Source organism: Oratosquilla oratoria, chromosome 21 (assembly GCF_046742065.1).
Source record: "Oratosquilla oratoria isolate Oo_2021 chromosome 21, ASM4674206v1, whole genome shotgun sequence".
NCBI lineage: Eukaryota > Metazoa > Arthropoda > Malacostraca > Stomatopoda > Squillidae > Oratosquilla > Oratosquilla oratoria.
In genome coordinates this window covers 21,310,892-21,331,646 of record NC_134797.1, presented here as the reverse complement: position 1 = coordinate 21,331,646, position 20,755 = coordinate 21,310,892, and the positions used below count along the sequence as shown (strand labels likewise).

General features: G+C 37.4%; 1 protein-coding gene across 1 annotated transcript; it reads left to right on the top strand.

The window, feature by feature from the left end:
• The first annotated feature begins 9 nt into the window (after positions 1-9).
• Positions 10-20,536, top strand: Vps16B (Vacuolar protein sorting 16B). The gene is made up of 13 exons (XM_076204498.1): positions 10-261; positions 2,525-2,717; positions 4,601-4,699; positions 5,325-5,398; positions 5,505-5,714; positions 6,294-6,382; positions 6,523-6,550; positions 7,004-7,145; positions 8,066-8,352; positions 8,718-8,840; positions 9,601-9,690; positions 10,064-10,162; positions 12,718-20,536. The coding sequence occupies exons 1-13, from the start codon at positions 175-177 to the stop codon at positions 12,736-12,738; spliced, it is 1,542 nt and encodes a 513-aa protein (XP_076060613.1). The 5' UTR covers positions 10-174; the 3' UTR covers positions 12,739-20,536.
• The last annotated feature ends 219 nt before the right edge of the window (positions 20,537-20,755 follow it).

Sequence of the window (20,755 nt, the reverse complement as noted above, 5' to 3'; positions counted from 1 at the left end):
TTCATTGAGTCTGTGTTTACAAAACTCAGCTGATTCTGTCTCATAGGCGGATGTTCATGAATTTTGCTATACAAATGTTATTATACATTAACAAAGCCAGGAGTATTTAAGATTAAGATTGTAAGGTGTTTATAGCGCTCAAGAGAAGCGTTATAGCCAATTATTTTAATCAGAATGTCGTCGCATCGTTCAGAAAATGATGCCTATTGGGGCGCTAGTCAAACTGCCTCAAAATCATTGGATACATTTTTTGATGAAGACGTAAGTATATTGTTAGAATTCTTACTTCTTGCTTCAGCTCCTAGTAGTAGGTGTGATGTCTGTCATGGAAGGCACCTTCCTCCCTCAGAGTTTCGATGTTGGGCAAGTCATGTCTGCTGAGGGCTTCTTCAACATATTTCCTTTCCATATCTTTCTCGGTCTTCCTCTTGGCCTTCTTCCGTCCGGCATCCACTCCCAGCATCCCCTTACAATTCTTTCTTCATCCATTCTTTCTAAATGTCCTAACCATCTTAACTGGGCAGCATCTAATTTGCATAGCATGGAAAAGACGCCAATGATTTTCCTTATATCTTCGTTTTTTAGTTTATCTCTCCTTGTCTTTCCATCTATGGCTGTCAGTGCTCTCATTTCTGCTGCTTGAATCCTGCTCATGTCTACTTTTGTCATTATCCAACTTTCTGAACCATATGTTAGAGTAGGTGTCAAGACAGTATTGAAAATAATCCTTTTCACTTGTAAAGGTACATGTTTTTCCTTTATTATATATCCCTCTTCTTTCCACCCTTGTGAGTGACTACACTTCCTAGACGATATTTGAAGATATTTGTATTTCTTACCATCTTATTTCCTATGGTGATGCTGAATTCGTGTTCTTCTATTCTACTAATGATCAGTATCTCTGTCTTTTCTACATTCATTTTCATGCCTTTCCTTATAAAGCACTCATTCCACCTTTTTAAGTCTTCTTCGATCTCTTCCCTATCTGTGCTCCATTCAGCTATATCATATGCACAAGCCATTATTTTGTTCTTATAGTTTTCTTCTTTACCTTCTTTAAATTCCTCTATTACAGTTTCCTTATATGCCATAAAGAGCAGAGGGGATAACACAGTTCCTTGTTTAACCCGTTTCTACAGTGAACCACTCTTCTGCCTCTTTTGATGTTCTAACACTGCATACACAGGCATAATACAAACTTTTTATAGCTTTCTTTAGATGTTCCTTGACACTATACCTCTCCTCCATACATCTCCATACCTTTTCATGAGGTATTGAATCAAAAGCCTTCTGTAGATCAATGAAAGCGATGTATAGGCTTTAGTTATACTCCCGTGCCTTCTCTATCACCATCCTAAGTCCAAAAGTTAAGTCTGTTACTGATCTATTACTTCTGTAGCCATGCTGCTCCTCTCCTAACATTGGTTCTACTAGGTCTCTTACTCTTCTCTCAATTATTCTCTCATATAGCTTTGTGATGTGGGGTATGAAGGAAATCCCTGTATAGTTGTTACAATTTCCAGCATTACCTTTAGCTTTGAAAATTGGGACTATATAAGAAATAGGAAATTTAGAAAATTCTCATTAATTAGATAATAAATGGATCATCTGAAGAAGGAATGAACTTGCAAATTTATGGAATGTAATAAAACCAAGACCAATAATAATGCTAAGAAATATGGAGAAACAGAAGTGCACTTATGGTAGGGAATTCTTAAATTTAATTTACATTCTCCAGTATATTTCAATGTTTCTATATTTTTACTGTGTCATAGCTATTTTCACAGAATTACTGAACTTGAATTGAATAGCAAAAATGTAAAAACTGATGGATATTGAAGAACCTAGCCTTACCCAGACAGAAGCACAACATCTCTTCCTGGGCCAATCTGGTAGCTATTGCTGGTTAACTTAGAGCTCTGAATCTCTTGTGGGAAAGACCTGGTTTAACAGAATGATCGGTTATATTGTATTTGGTCGTCTGTGTGTAACATCATGTGAGGGGTTTATGGGTTCCTGCCTAAATTGTGTGCTTATTATTGTTGTGCTGCTGTATGGAAAGGATTCTTGTTTCTGAATGATGTCATATGGGTGTTATTTTAGAGCAACCAATGATTAAGTCTTTTTGTATTGTTTATAGGTTGTTTTTATTTTCTTAATTTTTAGATTCTGTGTCACTTATTAATGTTAACAGAATACTATAATTTCTATACAAGGAAAAGTCACAAAATAACCAAGAGTAATGTAGGATTCCCATCTCATAGAACATTGGTTTATCTGGTATTTTAATGTATTATACTGGTATTTTTTTCATGTATATAGATATCTGATCTATTGTAAGTTGGACTTCAGGCTTGATCATTTCTTTGTTTTTGGGTGTTCTTGTATGTCAAAATGTTTTGTATCTCACAATTACAATCAATAGATACATATGTACATTATTTTTTTCATTTATTTATTCATTCATTTATTTATTTATTTTCATTTATTTAATTATTTTATTTATTTTTTTGTCTTCTTCCAGTGTGATAATGATTATGTTGCCTCATCATTTTCCATCATGAGTCTTTCATCCAAAACAAGTTCTTCTAGCCGCAACACTACTGAAGGGAGTTCTTCTAGTGGTCAGGCAAATGTGACATCCTCACCAAGCATGACAGTGGCAAGCCGTACCAGCATTATGGACAATATAGCAACACCAACTGATTCACCTGTTGGTATGGATTTTTTACTTTGTATATAGATATTGGTTAATCTAAGATGTATCATCAATCATCATCAATTGGAGAGACACTCATAGGGAGCAAATTGCTTCACTCACATGCCAACACCAGTTCCCACGATATCTCTGAGCAAGTTGCCACGCAGACGCCCTTCCCAGTCTAAATCACTCTTGACAGGTTAGATCAAATTGCCCAGCATTGGTGTCTTTACTATATATATATTTTTGTAGTTGTACATGAGCTACCCCAATATTCTGTGAACTGGTTTGATCACATTTTCTGTGTTCATTATTACTGAGAGTAAAAGAGAACGAGTAATACAGCAGTGACTTTGTATTTCATAATGCGAGTAGTGTGATGCATTGTTCATATGGCAGCCGTTGCTGCACATGAGAATTTGACTCATACTGAAGTAGTTAATTATTTTTTATTATTATTATTATTTTTTTTTTCATCATTCTCTTCATCCATATAATGAAATACCATTCTTATAAGTCTTTCCTTTTATTCTCTTTATATAATATTTTGGTGACAGATCACCCCTGAATAGAATTCCTAATCCCTTTTCCTCTTTTACCTTTTGCAAATAACTTATCGCCACTTTTTTTTTCTACATTTTTGCTGCCTCCTTGAAACTATCAACTACCATTTCGTCCTGCAAATCGGACAACAGAGAGAGTCATCTCCCTTCAGTCAGTTTTCAAAATTCAACACCCTCACCTCCATCTGAGGCTGCATCTTCAAGGGGCTGGCATTCAGTTGACTGGGCTGGAAATCTCTATTAACTTAAACTGTATTTCAAGCACCTTCTCACATAAGGAGACCTGACAGCCTGCTACTTTCAGCTGGTGACATAGAAACAGTCCCACACTAGTACAACACAGGCAACACTCAACAGTTTCTTCCGAGAGAGATTTATGGTATGGTATGGTTCAGGGGCCATTGCCAGCCAAAGTAAGGCTGCGAGTTTCCAGCCAATGAAACTCAAGGCAGTAGTTATTCCCACTATTAAGTCCACCACTTCTGTATCAAAGACACCTCAGGTGATGGAAAAGGTGGGGAGGAGAAGAATGCCACCATTGTGTTCCAGTATATATCACAGAAAGGAACTTAATGGGGTAGAGCTTGGGGACTAAGGGTTGCACTGTATTTTGTCTCTTGCAAAGAGTCAAGGCATAAGGTGATCTAGGAGGAAGACACCAACCAGGAATCTAGTAATTAGGTCATTAAATGTGTGTGAATGTGGAATAGATGAGCACAAAAGAGAAGAGCTTGGTAGTATATTTTAGAGAAGAAAGATGTATGTGTTAGCAGTGAGTGAAACAAAACTAAAAGGTAAAAGTGAGTTAGTATTTGGGAGTGTGAATTTCAGAGTATCAGGAACAGCGAGAGGGCAAAGGAGGGAAAGAGTGGCACTATTGTTAAGTGATTAAATGTGTGTGTGGTTGAGTGGAATAGGGGAATTTGTAAATGCATGTGGTCCTGGTAGTAAAAAAAAAAATGAGGCAAGAGAAGCATTTTGATGTTATTCAAATGACCATGTGCATGAATAGTTCTTATAAATTTGCAGTGATATTAATGTGAGAACAGATGGTTATTGATTGTGTTTATAGGATGAAATGATTGTATTATTTTTTCCCTACTAAACATAATTTTTCCCTGAGCACCCAATGTTGGGGAACAAGATTATTGCCATGTTCCCTTGCTCTCATAAAAGAGAACTAATTGGGGTAGAATCAGGGATCTAGGATCTCCCTCTTTTTGTTTTTTTATCCCATATAGTGTCAGAGCAAAAAAATATGCTTTGACTTAGCCTCTCCTCTTGTAAAAACAACCATGGACTTTCATTATGTATTATCATATTGTGTTTGTTTCAGTTAGTAGCAAAATTACTAAAGGAGTCAGTAAAACATTAGGAGAGAAATTGGACTCCTGGAAACCACCATCAGTTTCTATCAAATGGAATAATTCTCAAGGTATGTACCGGAACCCAATTTTATTTAAATTTTATTTATTTATTTATTCTATTTTCTTTATTTATTTTTTCCATAAAGTTTGAGATAGATTAGCATCCATTATTTAAAAAAATGTTTCTCAAATATGTATAGTGTAGGAACCATAGCCACCTTACAGTAACTTATCAGAGATTTGACATTCAGAAAATTCAAATAACAAAGGCACAAACCTATTTTATGTTGGCATTGTTTCATTGTTGTGTGTAGGTACGTATGAGTACATACATATACCAAGGGCTTTTTCCCCCTTACAAGGGAAGTGCTTTGTCTTGCTGCATTGCCTCTGACCCAGGGCAGTGGATGAGATGTAGGGATGACCCGTCATCCAGGAGGAGCCAAGAAAAGAGGGAGGGAGGGTGGGGAATGGGAGTGGAGTATGTGGGGATGAAATGGGTGGGAGTGGATTTATGCTTTTGACTTTGGCTACTTGTGTGTAGGTAAGCAAGTGTTATATATGAATGTATTGATATTCTTTTTCTAGTGGAGTTTTGTCATTGAGTGAATAGGCTAATGATTGTAAGTATGGGATTACCTGTAACAATTTCAAAGGAAATATTCATAAACAAGTAATTTGTTTGTATTATAGGTAGTGGAACCGCTGGATGTGATCAGTGTGCAGCAAAGGAAGATGAAATTTTACAGCTTAAGAAGAGGCTGGAGGTAATTTTTTTCACAGTTTGTATAAGTTCTTGGTGATCATTGCTTATTATTTTCAAGTAATTCTGCTACCATTCTTACCAACTGTTACTTTCTTTATTTCACTTAGAAAGCATATTCTCGTCACAATATAACGTTGCCGCCAGAGGACATCATTCACCGAATAATGAGAGGACAACCTTACTCGTTAGAAAGTTACCGAAGTCTGTCCGATAAACTTGCCTTGATTGACTGTGCCTTGTCAACCATGGATGGTAGTGCCATTTTTGCCACTGTTATTCATTTGAAGAAGACAGTAAACAAGAGCATATTCCATCAGGTATTGTTAAGCTGTATTAGTTAGATATATGCATATTTATATTACATATTCAAGATTGATAGAAAATTATGGATTTTTTTTTTTTTTTTTTTTTTTTTATATAAAAATGCGCAATAATGTACACATGCATCCCTTTACAATGGGATGTTGGTGATGTGGATGCCATAATGAAAAGTATGATGTCTTGTAAGGTTACTAAATATGAGTAGGAGACATATATGGAAATAAGATATTTTTCTCCCCTTTGATATGTAAAATTCTTACCAGTGGTAAGTTAAAATATTATTCATATGCAACCATTATTTACTATGTCATATGGTTTGATACTTTTTTTTTTTTTTTTTTTTGAGGGAGTGCTGTGAATGAGAGTGGAGTATGTGGGGATGAAATGGTTGGGAGTGGATTTTATGCCTTTGTCTTTTGGCTACCTCCCTTGTTAGGGGGAAAGAGCCTTTGGTATATCATGTATGTATTTTTTATTTTATTTTATTATGTTTATTTACTTTTTTGTACCAGTGTAAGTTGTCATGTAGAAACTGTTACAGTACCTCATCTAATCGTAGTATATTTCTCTATTAGGAGATGACTCAGAGACCAATGGCATCCCAACTCTATGTGACATATCTCAAAAACAGAAATCAAATTTCTGAAGCCATTGAGTTTCTTGGGTGAGTTCTTGGATATTAGTTAATATGTATTTGAAATCATGGCTAAGAATGAACTGAATTTCGATTTTGTAAACTGTTTTATCACTTTCTTTTTTCCTTCCTTCTTTTAGAGAAACATTTTTATCATTCATATTTTTCAGAGTGCTTGGGAAAACTGAAGATGCTGCTGTAAGTATATTAATTTTAATGTTGTAAAAGTTATTATTTTACCATAAGTCATTTAGATATACATTTGTGTGCATGCTTTTAGTGTTTACGGTTATATTGGAAAAAATACCCACAGAAATTATAGGAAGAGGTTGGAAAAAACTGGAGAAAAGCTAGAGAGAAGGAAGAAGGTATAGAAAAAGAATGGAAAGAATTTAGAAACAAATTATTGAAGAGAAGCACAGTATGGAAAGGTTGAAATCAGATGGATGAAAGAATCAATGCTGGAATAAGGAGAAATGTATGTTGATAAATAAAAAGAAATCTGCATGGAAAGTATAGTAACAGTTGAAGAGAAAAGAAACTAATTGTTGCCTCAAGTTTCATATTGATGAAAACATGTTTATCAAAGCCACATAGAACTTAAATAAATATTTATTCAAGTGTTCGGAATAACTGTACTTCTTATTTCAGATACTAAAATACAAAGCAGCTGTCAGTAGTAAAGGAACTGAAAACAAAATAAAAAACATCAAAAATGCCCTCCAAACACACTTCAGTGACTCAAGTCTTAGTTTTGCTGCTAGTTTGGTTAAGGACCACATCACACTCTTAGGTAGGAACTGTGTAAGAATGGTTGCTTCTGTACACTTAGTGATATTGTTTTTTTGTACCAGATGTTGATAAAGTATTTCTCTATCTTCAGTTCCTCATGCTGATATATATTATGCATACATAGACATATATGTATATACATATCTACATATACATACATTCATACATTGGCTACCTCCCTTGTAAGAGGAAAAAGCCATTGTTAAATGTATATATGTATGTATACATATATATCATTTAGTCAGTCCATTGCCCAAACTCTTTCTCACAAGATACCCATGGTTTCCATGTAGCCCACAGTGGCCATCAGGCAGGCCCATAGATTACTCAGGGAAGAAATATTGTGCTGTTATCTAGGGATAATGTAGGGCAATGTAGGATGCCAGCTCTCTTTCATCCCCTCATCTGCCATCTATTTCATCCCCTCTGTATGCCAGCTCTCTTTCACCACCCCATCTTGAGATTTTTCATTCACATAATCCTTGTGACATCCACCATACTTCTTAAACACTTAATTTTAAACACATTTAAGTTCTTCCTTTCTCCCTCCTCCACATTCCAAGTCTCTGCTCCATACAGTGACATGGACACAATCATTTTCTCTTTGCATTCATTATCAGATACCTGTTTCTTATAACAGATATCTAGGGATGGATGCAAAGAGTTTATGAGATGAGATGTATTGTTGAGCATTTTTCACTACATAATCAGAATCGTGAACAGTTTCATTTTGTGTGTTGGTAGAATTATATCCTTATCAGAACTAATTTTTTTCCCTCTACCTGAGCCTGTTTTTCATAAATGCTTAAGTTCACTGAAAAAAAAAAGAAAAATGATCCAAACTTATTAGTGTTTCTAAGCATATTTTGAGAATATACAGAAGAATATTTAAGTTGAGTTTCCACATTGTTTTTTACTCAGAACGCCAGTTACCCATAGAAGAAGCAGACAACAAAGACAATGGCAATCCATTGTTGGAATCTTTTCCAAGACCGAGTTCTCTTCCTGGGAAACCCATATTAACAACACTGTACTATTGCTGTATGTACCACTGGGGAATCTCTGAGTCTCATCTTGCTTGCCCTACTGCCTTGAAGAAAGCTCATAACCTCACAGATAAGCAATTCCTGTGGACAGTCATTCGTGCAAGGGCTAGGGTCAAACTTTGGCCACTGCCCTCAGAGCTAGATGACTTGATGGGGAGTAAGGTTAGTGTGTCTTTGTATGCCACTTAGAAGAATGTGCTGCCATTTTATCTATATATGTGTATTTTTCCTTCTTTTACCTTATTTCTTATTTTCATTTTAGGCTTACTAGTTGGTTTTCCAAAGATTTCCATCATCATCATCATCATCATCATCATCATCATCATCATCATCATCACCATCATCATCAGTCATCAAACATCCTTCTGCTTGTGGTATCATATATTTGTTAGGGCTTTTTATTTTCCAATGCAGTAAGAGTTATTAAAAAGATATCATGGAACAGTATTCTGAACAGAAAAATATTATTGATGTATAATGTTGTTATATAGAATTGTGCTAATATGATATTGGAAATTGCACACCAGGGCATATTAGGGACCCTGGGAGCTTTAAGTGGTATGAGTAGTGGGACTGGAAGGGCAGTGAAGGCAGCTTTATCAGTTGACAGAGTAGTTGACATTTTGGCAGAAAGTGGAGCTCCATCACAGGTAAGAAAATTTATATTTTGTCTGTCATTACATCTTTGATAATAATTTGTGTGTGCATATTGGGTGATTCATGCTTAAAAACAAAACACTTATCTTTTCAAGCCATTCATTACAATAGTAAACAGTGAAACATGGTAAGGAAGGGCTTAGAAAAAAATATGGTAAAAAATTGATTCTATATTCTGATGATATTAATGAAATGCATTTCTGCAAGTAAAAGAGAGGGAGACATAAATTAATGATTGATATATTATGCCATGTTGTACAATTATTGGGGGACCAATGACAAGTACCTTCATGTGGTGTTTTTGCAAGATTGACAGTGGGGCTGTCCATTTTTGAAATGTGTCAATCCCCTTATCCCCATCAGGGGGTGCAGCCCTGAGGGCATTCACTCTCTGGGTTGGGTCCAAGATATCTATCTACTCCCAAGTGTATTACAGTGAGACCTCTCATTAACGGACATAAATTAGCTATGTTTGCGGTGTTTTCGCTGTGTTTTTGGTGCTGTTGTTTAGTGCGTGCAATCACTATGCCACCCAAAAACCACTCCAAATCAACGGATTATTCACATCAACGGACACCGTTACCCCCCTTTTAGTCTGTTAATGAGAGGTAGTACCTTTACACACATGGAGAGTGACAACCAAGTGACTGCTCCATCCCTCCTCCCTCCTTTTCAAGATATGTATTATACAGTAGCATCCTGCACTTGCATATGTTAAGCCAGAAAATATATGGTGTTTATCTTTTTTTGTAGATATTGTCATTATACATCGGCCTGATTGACTCAGTGGAGACAAAGATGAAACTGGCCGTCAACTACAAGTGTCACCAAGCTATTATTGATGTCAGTGAATTAACTTTGTTTTTGTTTACCATTTATTGGGTAGTACAGCTTACAATACCTGACTTTCCATGACTAGTGTCATATGATTTCATTTACCTGTATATGAAAGGGAAGCCCCCTGCCCAGTAAAGTAGTAAAACTAAATCTGTATCACTTTATTGAGCAAAATAACTTCTCTCATTTAATGTCATTCTGCTCCTATAATGAATACTGAAGAGTAAAGATTTAATGAGCATTTTAATTCTGTTTTAAGATCTTGTACACTGGAAATAAGGAGATTATGTAATGAATATATAGATATTGTCTGTGTACTTGTGAAATAAAAAGATTCTCTTTGTTCATAGTATATTATTATATATGTGCTTCATTGCAGATACACATTGCACAGAGAGATAGAGAAGCCTTAGAAAAGTTCATGAAGGAATTAGATGCAGGGACACCAGATTATATTAAGGCGGAAAATGCACTCAAGGTGGGTAATGATCCATTTATTTACTTGTAGTATGCTGTCCAGTTCTGCCATGCAAGCACTGTGTCTTGCTGTGTTGCCTTTGTCCTAAGCAATGTAGTGGGGAATAAGAAAGACCTTTCACCCCTGAGATGCTGAGATGGGAGGGGCATTGAATGGAATTTAAGGTGTATGAGTATTTAGGATGCTTACTGGCTGAGCGGGTTAGGGTGTCGTTACTTGTGGCAAAGGTTGAGACAATGACAATTCAAACCCTGCTCGGGGTGAGTTGAACTAAGGGTATGGTTCATTAAATTCCATGCTAGAAAGTCCACTGTAAGGGGCACTGTCCCAGTCTCCCAAAAGGGGGAGTTTGTGACGTTAAACCAAATCATTGGCAAAAAAAAAAAAAAAAAATCTCTGTCTTTGTTCCTGACATGCCTTCTACTCCATTCAATGTCCCATTAATATTATAGTATGAAAATTTAATTACTCAGACAATACTTACTTTATTCATTATTACATACATACATATACCAAGGCTTTTTCCCCCTTCCAAGGGAGGTAGCCAAAAAGGGAAAGGCATAAAAACACTCCCACCCATTTCATCCCTAAATACACTCCACACCCCTCCCACCCTCCCTCTCATCTGAACACCTCCTGGATGACGGGTCATCCCTGCACCCTGCCCACTGCCCTTTCATTATTACTTTACATTTAGTTGCAATCTCAGGATTCAAACAACAGAAAGAAAAGGTTATCTCTGTATACAAACAATTCATAAGAATGAGCTTGTAATTTATAGTTGTCATTCATTCAATCACTGTGAAAGTAGATAGCATGACTCTTGCCAGATGTTGAACTTATTCATGCCAAACCCCCAAGTAGAACCAAAGACATTTACTTGCAAGTGGTGGTATTGGATGTATGGGATAGTGGGAGGTCTGCTGAGAGCATTCAAGAATTTTTACACAGTCACATACATATACCAAAGGCTTTTTCCCTTTACACAAGGGGTAGCCAAAAATAAAAAGGCATAGAAACCACTCCCATCCATTCCATTACCTATATATTCCACTCCCCTCCACCCTCCTCCCTCCCTCTTATCTTGGCACCTCCTGGATGATGGGTCATCCCTGTATCCTGTCCACTGCCCTGGGTCAGAAGCAATGTCATAAGACACAGCACATCCACAGTCAATGTGACAGGGGACAAAAATAACCCAGCATTCATGAGGTGCTGAGATGGGAAGGACAACAAATGGGTTAAAGATGAGTGCATGGCCATTATAAGAGAGAAAAGGCCTTTTGATATATGTAATTAATTCATTCATTGTTGCCTTGAGTTCCACTAAGTGAAAGGAGCTGAAGAACTACAGCCCCACATAGGCTGACAACAATTTTGAAACCTCCCACCAGATCTTTCTTGGGAGAAATTTTGAGCTCTTGTCTGTATTGCAATAGTGTAGGACTGTTTCTGTATCACTGGCTGAAAGTGGCAGGGAGAGAACAGTTGCTAGTTGTCAGATCATCATGTATGAATAGTGTAAGAAATACACTTGAAATTGATAGAGATTGGGCCCAGTCCACAAACCAAGTGTCAGCCCCTCAGGGTTGCACCTCCTGATGGAGGTGAGGAGGTTGATGGATTTTGAAAATATCCATATCACAGGACCACCACATACAGGTATTGATCATTGTTCCAATATATAAAGGATTACAAAGGCGGAGCATGCCAACAGGAGACCTTTTGGTCCATATCTAGGTCGGATGCGAAAAAAATCATAATAATAATGAAATAATAAATAAAAACTATAATAATGTAAATAACAAATAAAATACATAGGTATAGTAAAATAATAAACAAACTGATAAATAGTAAATAATAATATATTGACATATAACTAATAATAAATGAAAATCAAACAGACAAATGATAACAAAACAAAAACAAATAATATAAAATAAATTATAATCATTACAGCATCTTGCTTAGGTGTTTATATAAATGATTCTTAAAGCTTCAAACTGAACTACATAGCACTACCTGTGCAGGAAGTTTATTCCATTCATTAACTACACAGTTGGCAAAATTGTTTCTACCTACTTCCAAATTGAATCTATTTCCGGACAGTTTGAGACCATTGTATTATATGTCCTATGTATGTATTATGTATGTTATGTGTCACTCATATACAGAATGGGAGAAGACAGAAGATAGGGGTGAATGGAGAATGGTTGTGTATGGATGATGCTGTGATACATGGAAGGGGATGGGGGGTGGAGGAGTATGTGTGAAAAATAAATTGATGCAGCCCAAAAGGATTTCTCCCTGTATTCTCCATTTCTGTGTGAGGGGACGGAGAGGGGTGGTCAATCTCACCCAGGGCAGTGGGCAACATGCAGGGATTACCCGTCATCCAGGACAAGCCAAGATAAGAGTGGATGGGAGTGGAGTATATGGGGATAGGATGGGTGGGAGTGGAATTTATGCCGTTGTTTTTTGGCTACCTTCCTTGTAAGGGTAAAAAAGCCTTTAGTATATGTATGTATGTATATGCATTTTTGTTTTTATTTCAGACAACTAAGTGGAAGAATTAGACAAATATTGAAATATGAAATGGAACCTCTGCTCACTCTCTCCACGTTGTCTGTGAAGTCCAATTCCAGGAACCTCCTGCAGTCCATCCTTCAGTGAGAATCATGTATGTGTGGTTAAAACATGTATATTTGTGTATGTTTATATACCAGTGAATTATGTGTACAGATTTGCTTATGATGTGAGATTTGGATATGTAAATTAGTTCAATTGTTACCTCAAGTTTCACTGAGTGGAAAACGTGCAGCCCCACAGTGGCTGACAATGGTCTTTGAAACCTCCCACAGATCCCTCTGGGAAGAATCTTTAGACTATTGTCTGTGTTGTATCCGTAAGGGACTTTCTAAGTAATGGGCTCAAAGTGATAGAGAGAAGATAGGAGGTGTCAGTTGTCAACTCTTCAAGTGTGAAAAAGTTTAAGAAATACAGTTAAAGTTGATAAAGAGAAAGCTTGGGCCCAGAGCGGAGATTGAGAACCATTGGGTGCCAGCCTCTCAGGGCTTGCACCTCCTGACAAAGGTGAGGGACTTGATTGGTTTTGAAAATGGGGAGCGTCACTGTCCATCTTGCAGGACCACCATAATGCAGTTACCTGTTATTGGTCCTTATGGATATATATTCCAGACATATCTAACCTAGCTCATACAGAAAGTCCTCCACATCCTTTTTATGTCCATAATCTATGGGCATAATAATGTCATTGCAATTTGTGTCATATACTTTGTATTTTTGCAACCGTTATGACTTTATTCAGCAAGATCCCCCCCCCCCCTTTAAAAGTATATATGTACCAAAGGCTTTTCCCTCTTAAAAGAGGGGATGTTCAGTCAAGGCACACACCCAAGTCATAATCTACTTCCATGCTCTGCTTCACTTCCACAATTCTCTGCATTATTATTAGATATCATTACACACACACACACACTCAAATACAACTAGGTAAATACACACACACACATTACAAAACAAAAGCTGGTACAACAAAAAATGTAGTGAGGCAAAAGATAGAAGAGACAAAGCTTGGAAAAGAAGGAAAAAAGAAAAAAAATGGGTAAGTGGCAAATACAGGTACTCCTCGTTCAACGACGACAATTGGGACCAGCGCGCTGTCGTTAACCGAATTGGTCGTTAAGCAAAAGTGTATACATATACGTACATGTACTGTATGTACAATGTCCAGCAATACATGTATCTTTATTTTCGTGTATTTTCCCTCTTTTATACAGTACATTAAAGCTTTATTTACTGTTTATTTACGGTGGTTAGGTTCCTGAAATTACTGTATATGACCAAATCCGCGTATGCTGACATTCCATATTGAATACCGGGGTATTTTTTTTAGTTTCGACCATGGGCGCAATATAGCAATAGAAAATTAATTATTAATTTTGTAAATTAAAATGTATCAACGTAATATGCAATTTTGTGGGCGGAAATGAATGTAAAAAATACCATGCTACAAGAAAATATGTTAATGAACGAAGTCGGTAGCATAGGATTGGGACGCCATCTTGTCGTCTGCCAACGTCTCTCACGACGACGACAACGAGGACGAGCCGGATGACATTTAATTTGCAGGTAATGATTTATCAAACACAGGTCAGGTTAGTTTAGTTTAGGTTAGACGAATTCATCATCCTTTTATTTCTTCGACATCGGCATCTATCATAACAAACATGGTGTACCATTCGTCTGACATGACTTCGTTACTTACGAAATTTGTTTTAGCACCTTTTTTTCCGCTCACAAAATTGCATATTACTTTGATACATTATAATTTGCAAAATTAATAATTAATTTTCTATTGCTATATTGCGCCCATGGTCGAAACTAAAAATTTACCACTACTGGTATATACTGTACCCCAGGTAGTTTTTGCAGCTTGCAGGATGGTAATGTAGACCTAAGCTTCAGAACACTTTACCTCACAGCTAATATCCACCGTACAAGTTCAATTATAACATCATACAAATTTGCCTCAGCCAACTTAATTATCGTACACGATGTCGTAACTTTGGGAGATTTACGTTAAACGTCTGTCATAAAGCCTGTCGTAACTCTGCGTCGTCGCTAACCGAGTAGGTCGTTAAACGAGGAGTACCTGTGTATATCAAACTAAGAAATGAATATGTAAAAATATGCAGGAAAGAAAAAATAAACTATACATACATACATACATATACCAAGGGTTTTTCCCCCTTACAAGGGAGGTAGCCAAAAAGGGATAGGCATAAAATCATTCCCACCCAGTCCATCCCTGAATACACTCCACACCCCTCCACCCTCCCTCTTATCTTAGCACCTCCTGGATGACGGGTCATCCCTGCACCTTGTCCACTGCCCTTGGTCAGAAGCAGTGTCGCCAGACACAGCACATCCACAGCAAGGCAGCTTCATTAAATCGGCGACCCCCCCCCTCTCCGTCCCCCCATGCATAAAAGGAGAAGACGGGGAGAAATCCCTTTGGGCTGCGTAAAATTTTGCTCACACATACTACCTCACCCCCCATCCCCCCATTCCACCTCATGCATCACAACATCATCCATATACAACCATTCTCCATTCACCCCTATCTTCTGTCCTCTCCCGTCCTTCCTCAACAGACATTCCCCTCTTCCCCAAAGCCCCCTTCACCCCATCCATCCACCTCATCCTAGGACGTCCCCTCATGTTCACTACCTCCACATCTGCCTTCCATACCTCTTTTACTAGTCTTTCTTCACTCATTCTTTCCATGTGTCCAAACCATCCTAATACTCTTTCATCAACCCTATCTCCCAACTCCCTTTCCACCCCCGTTCTTCTCCTCACCTCCTCATTTCTCACTCTATCTAGCCTAGTAACTCCCATCATACTTCTCAGACACCTCATCTCAAACACATTCAAACTCCTTCTCTCTTCCTCTCTTATGTTCCATGTTTCTGCCCCATACAGTGCTGTTGGCACAATCACTCCTCTTAGCATCCATTCCCAAATGTCTATTCCTCATTACACTCTTTAATCCACCAAGGCATTTACTTGCTTCTCTCAATCTACATTCTACCTCCACCTTTACTCTACCTTTTCCTGCCACATTTGCACCCAAGTATCTAAAACTATCCACTTCCTCCAGTCGCTCTCCCTTAATGCTCACTTCCAGTCTACTGCCACTTTCACCCCTTGTACATCTCATCACCTTACTTTTACCCACATTTATCTTTAGCTTTCTTCTATCATATACTCTCCCAAACTCTGTCACCAACTTCCTCAGTCCCTCCTCCGATCCTGCCAAAAGCGCAGTGTCGTCAGCAAACAACAGCTGGCTCACCTCCCACTTTTCTCCATTTTCTTTAACCATCTCCAATCCCTGACCCACTACCCTTGCATTTACCTCTCGCACTACCCCATCCAAGTATAACTTGAACAGCCAGGGCGACATAACGCATCCTTGACAAAGTCCCACCTTTACCTTGAACCACTCACTCTCTCCATTTCTAATCCTGACACAAGCTCTACTACTCTCATAAAAACTCTTGACAGCTCCTAGAAGCTTTCCTCCTATCCCATATATCTGCATAGCCTCCCACAGTGCCTTTCTGTCTACCCTATCATAAGCCTTTTGCAGATCCATAAAAGCCCAAAAAACATCCTTCCCCTTTCCTATAGCTTTCTCACATATTTGTCTTACCACAAAGATCTGATCCACACAACCTTTACCCATCCTAAATCCACACTGTTCCTCACCAATTACTCCCTCTGTTCCTCTCCTAATCCTCTCAATCAAGATCCTCCCATAAGCCTTCCCAACTACACTTAACAAGCTAATCCCTCTGAAACTATTACATTCACACTTGTCCCCTTTTCCCTTGTAAAGTGGAACTATACAGGCACTCCTCCAGTCCTCCGGCACTCTACCCTATCTCCAGCAAACATTAAATAACTATGAAAAAGATATAATAGACAAATATAAGGATATTATAGACAAATATAAGGATCAACTTATATTACTCTACATATATGTAAATACATACATACATACATATACCAAGGCTTTTTCCCCCTTCCAAGGGAGGTAGCCAAAAAGGGAAAGGCATAAAAACACTCCCACCCATTTCATCCCTAAATACACTCCACACCCCTCCCACCCTTCCTCTCATCTGAGCACCTCCTGGATGACGGGTCATCCCTGCACCCTGCCCACCGCCCTGGGTCAGAAGCAGTGTCGCAAGACACAGTACATCCACAGCAAGGCCGCTTCATTTAATCGGCGACCCCCCCTCTCCGTCCCCCTTTGCATATAAGGAGAGGACGGGGAGAAATCCCTTCGGGCTGCGTCAAAAATTACTCACACATACTACCCCACCCCCCACCCCCCCGCCCATTCCTCCTCATGCAGTCACACATCATCCATATACAACCATTCTCCACTCACCTCTGTCTTCCGTCCTCTCCCTTCCTTCCTCAACAGACATTCCCCTCTTCCCCAAAGCCCCCTTCACCCCATCCATCCACCTCATCCTAGGACGTCCCCTCATGTTCACTCCCTCCACATCTGCCTTCCATACCTCTTTTACTAGTTTAAAAAATAAACAGGAAATAGTGAAACTGTGGCAAGGAAGTGTGGAATATATAGATGTAGAAATGGTTGAAATTATGAACAAACATTTTAAATCTGTATTTACAAAGGAAAATACATAAAACTGGGATGAAGGAGAGGGAGAAAGATCCCCTCCAATGAAAGAAAGAAATGTGACACAAAGAAATAGGTGACCAAATAATAAACCTTAATGTCAGAAAATGACACAGCCTGGACAGAATATCAAATTGGATACTAAAAGAATGTATAGATGAACTAATGGACAAAATATATATGATAATGCATTGCCCACTCAAAGAAGGAAAGGTACCACAAGATTGAAAAAATGCAAATATTGTACCAATATATACAGGGGGAGATAAAGAAGAACCAACACACTATAGACCAGTCTCCATTACAAGCACAATAGCTAAAATATGTGAAAAAGTTACCAAAAGCAGATGGACTAAACATCAGGAAGAAAACAATATACTGAATCCAAAACAATTTGGCATTAGACAAGGAAGATCATGTGCCACAAACTTGATTTGTTTTTGTTCAAGGTTAATAGATATAATGCAAGAAGGGATGGATAGGTAGATTGTGCTTTCCTGGATTTACAAAAGGCATTTGATAAAGTACCACAAAAGAAGCTATTAAGAAAACTCAAAATAACAGGAGATGTACAAGGAAATTTATTGAAATGGATGGAAGATTTCTTGCATGGGAGAAAAATGAGGATGGTGCTTAGAGATAAAAACTAGACTTAGGAAGAGATGATAAATGGAGTCTGTTCTGTGGTTCTGTATTAGCTCCAATAATGTATGCTATATATATAAATGACATGGATGAAGGTGTAGAATGTTATATGAACTTCTTTGCAGATGATGCAAAATTACTAAACAAAGTGATGATGATGATATGGTTTAACGTCACACACACCCCCCTATCGGGAGGCTAGGATGGTGCCCCTCACAGAGGGCTTTGTAGCGTGGAATTTAATGAACCATGCCCTTGGTTCAACAAAGTAAGTACAGAAAAAGACTGTGAATCACTACAGAGAGACCTGGACAATGTCTGGGAATGGAGTCAAAAGTGGGAAGTGAACTTCAACATCAAGAAATGTAGTATAATGGAGTTTGGAAAAAGTATGAGGACAGTATAAAATTGGTACAAAGGAAGTAAAAAAAAGTTAGCTCCAAAAAGAACGTAGGAGTAATTATTAACAAAGACATGTCACCAGACGAGCATATAAACAAAAATAAAGAAACCTACAATATACTAAGATCAGTAAAGGTGGCTTTTAATTACGTGGATGAAGAAATGGTAAAAAGAATATTAGTCACACTGATATAAGACCAAAGATTGGAGTACACTGCAACACTATGGACATCCAACGCAAAAAAGAATATAAAGAAATAAGAAAGAATACAAAGAGCAATGACAAAGATGGCACCAACACTTTCAAAATTGACATATGAACAAAGATTGTCTAAACTGGAACTACCAACCCTGGAACAAAGAAGAGAAAGAGGAGATCTACTGGCCATTTATAGAATCATGAAAGGCATGGAAGTCCTTGACAGAGAAGACTTATTAAAGTGGAATAAAAGAAAAACAAGAGGACATGAAAAGAAACTCAAAAAGGGTAGTTATAGAAGAGATCTGAAAAAATAGTTTTCCACACAGAGTGGTGGATATCTAGAACAAATATATATATTTACTTACATATACATACATATTGAATGGCTGTTTCCCCCTTATAAGGGGAGTGACTAAATTGAAGCTCTACAGAAACATGAAATATTGTATGTAATCCAGTTTGAAAGTTTGATTGCTATGAAAATAAAAGCCATGCATAGTACAGAAAACAGTCAACTCCCAGCCATGTAGGGTTTTGTAATACATACATACAGTACATACATATATACATACCAAAGGGCCTTTTCCACCATACAATTAAGGTGGTGGCCAATATATAGCATATACTCACCCCACACCCATGTTAATGTTAATGGAATTATATCACTTTGGAGGAACAAAGTTTTTGAAGTTTGGAGCCTGTTATGTGTAATGTGTTTGACCCAGTTTTGAACTTGTCATAATGTGAATGAGGGTTTTAATACTCTGAGTAACAGATGTGGTGTGAACTGGGTGTACATAACTTTTGAATCAAATTCTTGCCTATAAAATCTGTGATTAACTTATGTACATATTATTTCATATTTCTATGATGTCCACATATGTAGTCATTTATAAGAGAAGAAGCTTTCCATCTAATGAGACACGAAGCTTGTAGCACACATAGCTTCAGTTCTGGTAACAGATATTCCAGGAAAATGAATGAGAAGAAAGTATGACCCTTGCACATATTATATTAAAATAGAATTTTGTCATAGATGTACTTAAGAGCCATTGCGCAGTTGAAGGCATCTGTTTTTATGAGTGACTGCATTCATCCATTGACCTACTCTTTTCACAAATTTTTTTCCTCTTGTATTTTCACCTCATCATTTTAAGTCATTGCATTCCATTCACAAACAGCATTTTATTTTGAAGTGCCTGGAATGGTACTTGTTAATAATAATAAGCCAACGCAACAAAACAGGAATGTATTAACCCAAAGCTGAGCCATTAAGCTTTCAGGTAGGCCTATTTTGGGCCTCCTCTGACACTTCAATCTTTGACTCCACTACAGCTGACAGCCTTATCCTGATATAGTAGATACCAGACCCCTATACCATAGTGCATAGCTCAATATCCACTTGAGGATCTGCAAAAGTCTATTCATAATATATATATATATATATATATATATATATATATATACATACATACATACATACATACACATACACATACACACACATTTATTAGGTGAGATATTTGAGTAGAGAAAGAGGTAGGAAAACACATACATTCTGAAGAAGACTTGTCGAAACGTCAGTAATATCGTGTTCCTGATCCAACCCGTGTTTACCTACACCTTTTCTACTCATCTATATGAATCCCTTGTCCCTGCAGGACCCCAAGGCTTCACCTAGTCAGCCTTATGATATTATGAAAGATACGGTCCTGAATCCAATTGATAATATGTAAATGTAGTCACCATTCTATTATTTGAACTTTGGTAGATACTTTATTTGCTTTATATTCGGGATCACCACAACCCCAGTGCATTGTTAATTCATTGTTTGGGCTATCAACTTTTATATATTTTTGCATTTAATTAAAATATGAATTATTGAAGTTATTCCTTAACCTTGGATTTTCTTTATTTGCCATTTAAATTACGTTGACAATCAATTGAACAACAGTGAAACGTTGACAAGTACTATAAGTGATGGAATAATTATTACAACTATTTCGAAAAAACAGAAAATGTAAAAAAATAAGTTTACTGAAATTTATACACTGTTATGTGTATGTATCGTATGTGGCAGCATCTGGCATCTTTCGAGGTG